General features: G+C 47.8%; 1 protein-coding gene across 1 annotated transcript in view; it reads right to left on the bottom strand.

Annotated features, from left to right (window-relative positions):
* Positions 1-486, bottom strand: part of TRAM1 (translocation associated membrane protein 1) — a 27,118-nt gene extending 26,632 nt beyond the window's left edge. Inside the window, exon 1 of the mRNA XM_019626002.1 lies at positions 104-486. Within this exon, the coding sequence (XP_019481547.1) occupies positions 104-226 (123 nt within the window). The 5' untranslated portion in view covers positions 227-486. The remainder of the gene's footprint in view (positions 1-103) is intronic.
* Between the last annotated feature and the right edge of the window lie 8,018 nt (positions 487-8,504).

Genomic DNA, 8,504 nt, shown 5'->3' with positions numbered 1-8,504 from the left:
CTCGCCCGCCGGGGCTCCGCAGCCCCAGGCCGGCACCTTCCCCCCCGCCCGAGGCGCCGCGGTCCCGGGCCGAGGGCGGCTGGGACGCGCGGGGCGGGCTCACCTCGAACATGAGCCCCAGCAGGAAGACCATCGCCACGCAGGAGACGATGTCCGCGTGATTCTGCAGGATGAATTCGTGGCTCAGGATCGGGGGGCTCTTGCTGCTCTTCTTGCGAATCGCCATGGTGAGGCCGCCGCCCGCGCCTGCAGGTGCTCCGCCCCGGCTCCGCGCTTCCCCCGCTGCTCACCGACGAGCTGCCGCCGCCTCCCCCTGGCCGCCGCTCACAGCCCCGCTGCCGCCGCTCGCTGGGGCTTTACTTCCCATCCCACAGCCAGTACGCAGCCGCTGGGGCCGCCCGGAAAAAAAAAAAAAAAAAAAAAAAAGCGAGCCCACAGCGGGGAGGAGCATGCGCACCCGGGAGACGGCGCTCGCTCGTGCCGCGGCCGCCGCTGCGAGCCCACAGCGCCGCCTGGGGGCCGGAGGCCGTCGGCCCGCTGCCCGGCGAGGGTGAGGACCCTGGGCGGCGAGTCCTTCGCTCCGCTCCGCTCCAGGCCGGGGGTTGGGAGGCGTTTGACGCGCGAGCTTCCTGCGCGTCCGTTGTTGACAGGCTGAGTCCGCTGCGGGAGTCCGCTGGCCGCCACGTGCTGGGGCGTGCACGGGCGCGCGCGTGCTTTCCCGCCCTCCCGGCCACCCTGGGCTCGGGGGTCAGTGCCTGCTTCCATATTGCCCCTTCTTGAAAGCCACCGTCACCAAGATCATCTCAACACATGATCACTGCCAAACTACACGAGGGTATGGTGCATTCGTTCTTTTGTGTTAGCACCTGCCTCAGAAACGCGCTTCAGAGTTCTTTTAAACGCTCCTGGGAGCGTTTTCCTAGTCTTCGTAGGTTTGAACTAGTTTTTCAAACAGAACAATTCCTATTCGGGCGCACCGCCCCGGCCCCCACTGAAGACGACGACATGGATCAGTTTGGCTTTACTAGCTTCAGACTTGCTATTAACAACACTTCTTAGTAATCTAGGGAGATGGTAAAAAAGGTTTGTGGATTTGACATCGCCTCCTCTTTCCTCTTTGTGCCCAAACCAAGACTCCTTTGTATTCTTTCCCCGGATGAACTGCACTACCATTTTACCCATTTGCCAAATCTAGAAATCAGTCATCCTGCACTGATCCCTTTCAGCATCCTTGCACATCCAAACGATGATCAAACCCAGGCAATTCTGTCCCCCTTCCCTGGGAAGGCACAGTCACAGCCTCAGGAGAGGACTTACCTCTTGCCAATAATATTACAATGTATTCATTTATTAAAAAATATTTATTGGGCACCTGCCACGTGCTACACTGGGGATAGAGAACTGAATGCAAAATACAAATTAACCTATCCTTTTGGGCTTTCATTCTAGAGGTGGGAGAAAATCTTTAAACAAGATTTAAAAATTAAAACATGTTAAATTGAGCTGAAGGTCCCCGAGAAACTAAAGCCAGGGGAATGGGAGTGGTGTGAAGTTGCATTTGCCTGAAGACCTGAAGGAGGTGAGAGAGCAAGCCATGTGGCTATCATCTATAAAAAGGATATTTGTAGTACTTACTTTAGCAATTAAATGAGGTGATTCAAGGAAAGTGCTTAGGAGAACATTAGGAATCTATAAATATTACTATTATTATTTTCCTCCTTTCTGGTCAAATGATGACAAGTGTCACCTCCAAATCACCTTCCCATTTTTACATTAGAATGATGCGTCAAACAGGCTCAAAAGTTTTGGCTGGTTTCCCTTTTCCTTTATGGATGGATAGCTACCATGACTAAATAGCCCTTTATGATCTGGCCCCTGCCTACCCAAACAGGATCAAACCCTGCGTCTGTAGGCCCCAATCTCAATACCAGCATTACTGGCTTCACACACTGCACACCCTCTAGCACGCTCTCTTCCCAGGCTCTCCACTGGCTTTGTGTCTGCTGCTGCTTCTGTCTGTAATTTTTTTCTCCTCTCCCTTCATATACTCAGGACACTCCTACTGTTCCTTCAGGTCTCGTTCACGTGTGACCTCTTTGAAACCTTCGCTGACCTCCGTGACTGTCTCTTATCATTCAGTTTTATTTTTAAACAGCTTTATTGAGATATTATTTATCTATTTATTTATTTATTTATTTTTTAGAATTTGTTTTTTGTTTTTTTTTTTAAGATTTTTATTGGGGAATTGGGGGGATGGGAACAGTGCTGGGGAATTGGGGGAAGGGGAACAGACAAGTTGCTGTCGTTTTGTTCTTCAGTCTAGTTGTGGAGGACGTTGCTTCACTGGCCCAAGTTGGCACCATCATTACGCTCTTCCCGGGCGAGGCAGATCAGTCGCCAGCTTCTGGACGGCCGCTCACGCTGGCTGCTGGCTACACACGGTAGCCCATGGCAACCCACTGCCACAGGGGCTGCAGCCTACGCCGTCGCCGGCGACTCACAGCAGCCCAGCTCCAGGTTGAGCTGTTGTTCAGCATCTTAGCTGTGGAGGGCAGTGTCAGTGGCCCTCATATGTGGGATCCGAACCGGGGCCCTCTGGCGTCCCAAGCCAGTTTTTAACCATTGCGCTACTCGGCCAGCCCTGTTGAGATATTATTTATATCACATAGTTCACCTATCCCAGGTATATAATTTTTTAAATAATGTATTGGGGTGATATTGGTTAATAAAATTATATGGATTTCAAGTATACAATTCTATAATGTATCGTCTATATACTGCATTGTGTGTTCACCACCCAAAGTCAAATCTCCTTCCGTCACCATATATTTGACCCCTCAAGGTGGAGTGTACAATTTGATGGCTTTAAATATATTTACAAAGTTGTATAACCATCACCATAAACTAGCATTAGAACTTTTTTATTATCCCCCAAAGAAAGACTTAGTCTTTGTTCTTGAAACTCATATACCTGGAATGGGGCGTTTTCAAGACTTGCTTAGCGAAGGGTGTAATGGAAGTGTTCTAGGTCATTTGGAATTAATTGTTCCACTGAGTTTTTAAACTGGAATTGACTCTTTCAAACCTTAAAATTTAATTATTTTTCACTCTCTAAGGGAAAAGACCCATGCTGGCCTTTCAGTTGCATAAACCTCCCATACTCTGGTCAGCCATAGGGCTTGAGATGACCACTGGATTTGGCAAGACACAGGATGTGTGGTTGTGTCAATTTGAGTTTTCCAGGAAACAGATGGCAAGACAGACTTAGAAATGTAAGAGATTATTGCCAGTAACAGTTGTGAAAAATAGAGGGGAGAGGAGTCAGGAGGGAAAGCCTTCAGACTATAATTCAGGTCTGACGTCTGTGAAAGGAAGGGGACCTGGGCAGGAAGAGCCTCAGACTGAGATGCAGTCCGAGAAGGTTTTGGCCAGCCTAGTGGAGCGCCACCACACTGGGCAGAAATGGTGGGTCCTTGTACCCCTGCTGTGCCCAGTCAGGGGCTAGAGGCTCCCCCCTTCCACCCCCCCTCCCACTTCTGCCATCTTCCAGAGAAGGCCGCAGCTTCTGTTGGGAGCCCTCCCTGCAGCACTCTCCTGGGCGCCGGTACCCTGTCTTTGGCCTTGGCCCCTGAGGCACCCCATTGTTAATAGTCTCAGGTGCTGCACTATCTCTTGCCGCCTCCTTCTACTCTCCCCTTACCTTTGAAGAGTCCTTTTATGACAATTTTCCCAAATGACCCAATTTGAAAGTCCCTTTTGCTCCTGCGAAAACCCTGACTTGTTATTACAAATGTCATTAGTGACCTTGAAGACAGCGTTTTCCTTGAAATGGTAGAAATAAATGGCTGATTTGGAGTGGGTTCCAGAGAGAATGCGAAGTGGCATGATGGAGGCATGAGTATAAGCAACTCATTTCAGGGTGTTTTCCTGTAAGAAGAGGCAGAGATATGGGCAACTAGTTGGAAGATTTTTGTTTTCTTTTTGGATGTGATCTATTAAGATGTGTTTACACACAGAAGGAATGACCATTAGAGAAATTTCTTCTCCAGGGGATACTTGCAGACGCAAAGTGCTTACATAGGTAAGAGGTGATGACAGCTAGTGCACAAGGAGCACCCACGGTAACAAGGATGGGGCGCCCACGGTAACAAGGATGGGGCGCCCACGGTAACCAGAGGGAGAGCAGAGTTGATAATGACAAGATGAAGTTGTCTTGTGATTGCTTCTATTTTCTCAGTAAAACATGAAATGGAATCGTCAGGAGTGGGGATAGCATAGTGGGGTGAGAGAATGGGGCAAAATTGTGCATGGGTGAGTGGATTCGGGGAGTATAACCAGAGAGCAGAGCCTACATGGGACTTGTAGACATGAATTTAACGTAAGACATGTTAAGCAGTCACATAACTGTCTCCAGTCACATCCCCCTGCTAGACACAGGTATGGAGAAGGCAGAGTTGGGTTTTGCCAGACTAGTATGACCGCGGGGCAAGGATGCTTAGGATGGATGTGTGCAGACGAGGGCAGGGGTGACGAGGCAAGGGCTGGGAGGGGGTGCTTGTGCTCCTTGTACTCTGTCACTCTCTCCCTACAACCCACCCTTTTCTGCTGTGAAAGCCAAACCTTCTCCAGACTGCATCGCTGACGGTCCCTTGCCCTTGGACTTCTAGTTGAGTTTTGCCAGTGGAAGGCACTGGCCAAAAGTCAGAGAGTTTCGGGGAATTATTCTCCCTTGATCCCGTCTTGTCTTTCTACAGTACCATCAGGGGCTGTGTTCTCCTGTGGCCATAGCCCTCGTCAGTTGGCCTTTCTCTGACAGTTCCAGCTTTACAGGGCTCCGTACCTCATTCTCTCCCCTGCCTCTTCAGGCTGTTGGTGGTAATGGCTTCCCACATTCCCAGGCCCTGGGAGCTTCCCTATTGCTGGGTGGCTCCCTCAACCTACGCACTGCTCTGTGAATAGCCCTTTCATTAAACTCTCTCTGGTTAAACCCTTTTGAGCGTGCCATCTGTTCCCTTCCAATTCTCTGACACATAATTTGGACAGGGAAATCGTGCTAGGACCTCTGAATTGGAGGCGTCTGTGGGTTGAAGATTGTTGGTGTGGAGTAGCTGGTTGAGGAGAAAGTGGTCAGAGAGTGGGATGCTGGGAATGAGTTCAGAGGTCGTGCAGTCATTGGCAATGAGATGGAAAGGTGATGAAGGGAGTGGGTGGATGGGGTGGATGGCGTGGGGTGGGTGCACTGGAAGTGAGGAGTCAAGACTGGCTGAGGCTGGAGTGCTCGACATACACTTGACAAGGATGTTGAGTCACCAGGAATGACTGAAAGAGTAGAACAGCAAGGTGCTAACATCTGGCACAAATGAAGGAGTCAGGAAGGCTAGCAGATAATTGCCATGGTGGGTAGTGGGTGGCATAGAGGGAGGGCATGGGCTTCCAGAAAAGCTGGGCTTTTTGAGCAAGGAAGGAGACCTGTGTGTGAGCAGCAGTGAGGATCCTGAAAAACACCGTCTCCACCCCAAAGTGTGGTGTGGGAGGGGAGAGACAGCGGCCTCCAGAGGAGGCTTTAGGAAAGCAGCTTTCAGTTCTCAGAGCTGCAGCCACATTTCTGCACAAGAGGGCGAGGAAAATCTTCAGAAAGAGATGGAGGGTGTGGAGGACTCAGCAGGCGACACATCTGGGGTTCTTGGGGATTCAGTGGAAGGGTTTGGAGGCTGGGTGGGGTCTACAGCTTAAGTCAAGGGGTTGAACGGAGCCACATGGAAGAGAAAGTGGAGATGACAGATGACACTGGAGGTTTGCCTCTGGAGGGGACTAAGGTGGGGAGGGCTCTGTCGCTGGTGGAATTATCCTGATGGTCTTTTAGGGGAAATTGGGAAATCAATTCTAATTTTAGTTTCCTTTTTTAGGACTGGCCTCTTAAGACGTTTATAAGGAGGATAACTGCTATTAAATCTGAGGGTGGGTCATGGTGGTGGGGAGAGTGGTCTAACCCTTGGTGCTCCGGAGGCCTGCCTAAAGCAGGTTGATCGCTCTGGTGTGTCCAGTTCTGTAGGCCATTGTGTGCCCAGCACTGTGCTGGCTACTATGTGTACGAGGGCTGCCAATTAAGTTCGTGAACTTGTTTTCACAGATGTTGCCAACTTTTTTGATATCAGAGGGATTATTCATTATAAATTTGTACCAACTGGACAGTTAACCAAGTTTACTATTTGGAAGTGCTGAAAAGACTGCATGAAAAAGTTAGATGATCTGAACTTTTCACCAACGATTCATGGCTCTTGCATCACGATAATGCACCAGCTCACACAGCACTGTCTGTGAGGGAGTTTTTAGCCAATACAAATAACTGTATTGGAACACCCTCCCTACTCACCTGATCTGGCCCCCAGTGACTTTTTTTCTTTACCAGGAGATAAAGGAAATATTGAAAGGAAAACATTTTGATGACATTCAGGACATCAAGGGTCATACGACAACAGCTCTGATGGCCATTCCAGAAAGAGAGTTCCAAAATTGGTTTAAAGGGTGGACTAGGTGCTGCGTCAGTGCATAGCTTCCCAAAGGGAGTACTTCAAAGGTGACTGTAGTGATATTCAGCATTGAGGTATGTAGCACTTTTTTAGGATGAGTTTGTGAACTTAATTGTCTGACACTGGACAGTAACCATAGTCTGGGTAAGTGATGTTTTGGCAAAAGTAGCTTGGACCCTGAAATGCTGGAATTTTCTGGATACTTTATAGTGATTTGAAAAAGGACAAAAGCAGATTGTTTGAAATTGGGTCTATCCAGGAAAATCTGTGGCATAGGGTTGATGTAATTATGAGAATTATAAAAGAAACAGAAAGACAGTCTTTGCCCTCAAAGACATCTCTAGTTGGCCATACAAGACACACATAAGAATGAAAAAACAGTTCTGAGGTGATGTGAAAGTAAGCGCAAGAAAGTGCCCAACAGAAGAGCTAAAATGGGACTGTTGGATTTCAACCTGTGCTAAGGGACAAAAGGATGGAAAATAAGAAACTAATATTTGTTGCCTGCCTACTATGTTCCAGATAATTTGTTCTCACATAGGTTATATCATTTAGTCTTCACAGAAGCCTTGTGAAATAGGTGTTATTATTCTAATTTAAAAATGGGAAAATGGAGGCTTAAAGAGGTTCAGTGATTTGCCCACAGAGCTGGTAATCTGTCTGCCAAACCCATTCTTGTTTCATGTAAATAGTCCTGGAGCTTCACTTACCAGGAAGACCCTGAATTTCCAGAGAGCAGCGATTCTCAACCTAATCCATTCGAGAGACTGGTTCCTGCTTTGACAAAAACCCAAAGCCCATTTTTCCTTTTAAAGCAGGTAGATCATTTATCTGTTTACATGCTATTGTTATGTTATATAATTTACAGTAAACTTTAAAAATATACAATTGCATTCATATTGTGAGGAGGAAATTGTATTTCTACAAGGAAGCAAAACCACTCCATTCATAGTTGGAAATTATATAATTTTCTTAAGTACAAATTGGACTGCTATGGGAACTATGCACCGAATTTATAAGGCACAGTTGTTATTAGCAGGTAGATGATACATCACATTAGAGGGGATTGAGCAGTTGAAGGAGGGCTGGCTGGTTGTAGTTATGAACAGCCTGTGACCCACCCAGGACAGTCCTGTGTCCCTCTAGGGTTAGGACTGTGATCCTTTAACCCAGCGGTTCTCAACCTTCCTAATGCTGCGACCCCTTAATCCAGTTCCTCATGTTGTGGTGACCCCCAACCATAAAATTATTTTTGTTGCTACTCTATAACTGTAATTTTGCTAGTTATGAATCGTAATGTAAGTATCTTTTTGTTGTCCGATGGTCTTAGGTGACCCCTGTGAAAGGGTCGTTCGACCCCCAAAGGGGTCGCGACCCACAGGTTGAGAATCGCTACTTTAACCTCTCAAAGCTTAAGGAGCCCAAGGTGGAGTTTCTCTGCTTATGTAACCTGTAACTTATTTCACTTTATTTATATAATTTATCTCACTTTACTTGGCACATCAAGGGCCTCAGTTAATACTTCTGCCATAGAAGAGGTCAGTTTCAGAAAGTGGTGAATGCAGAGAAGAAGTGGAAACAGGGAGTGTAATTGCTTTCAAGAAGTTTAGCTTTGAAGGGGGGAAGAGAGCAGGGTCTGTAAAGAGGAATAAGGGAGTTAGGGTAGGTGTTGTGTTTGCTTTTGAATGTGACAGTTGAACATGGTTAATGAGGAGGAGGAGGCAAGAGAGGAGATGAGGAGAGGTGGGAAAATGGATGGACTGAGGTCTCCAAGGTCTGGGATCGTCCAGAGCAAAGGTAGAGGATTCACTTTAATAGGAGAGGCACCTCTTTTTACACTGGAAGGCAGGAGGGAGGAGGAAAGGTCAGGAGAGACGGAGGCAGTCACAGAACTGAGGGTGGAGGTCCTCCCACGTGGCTGATGAGATCAGGAAGGGCAAAGCAAGAGACTGGCAGCTGGATTCTTTTTTTTTT

This window comes from Hipposideros armiger, unplaced genomic scaffold (genome assembly GCF_001890085.2).
Source record: "Hipposideros armiger isolate ML-2016 unplaced genomic scaffold, ASM189008v1 scaffold_650, whole genome shotgun sequence".
Lineage (NCBI taxonomy): Eukaryota > Metazoa > Chordata > Mammalia > Chiroptera > Hipposideridae > Hipposideros > Hipposideros armiger.
The sequence above is the reverse complement of the archived record's forward strand: the minus strand, read 5'-3'. Positions and strand labels throughout refer to the sequence as shown.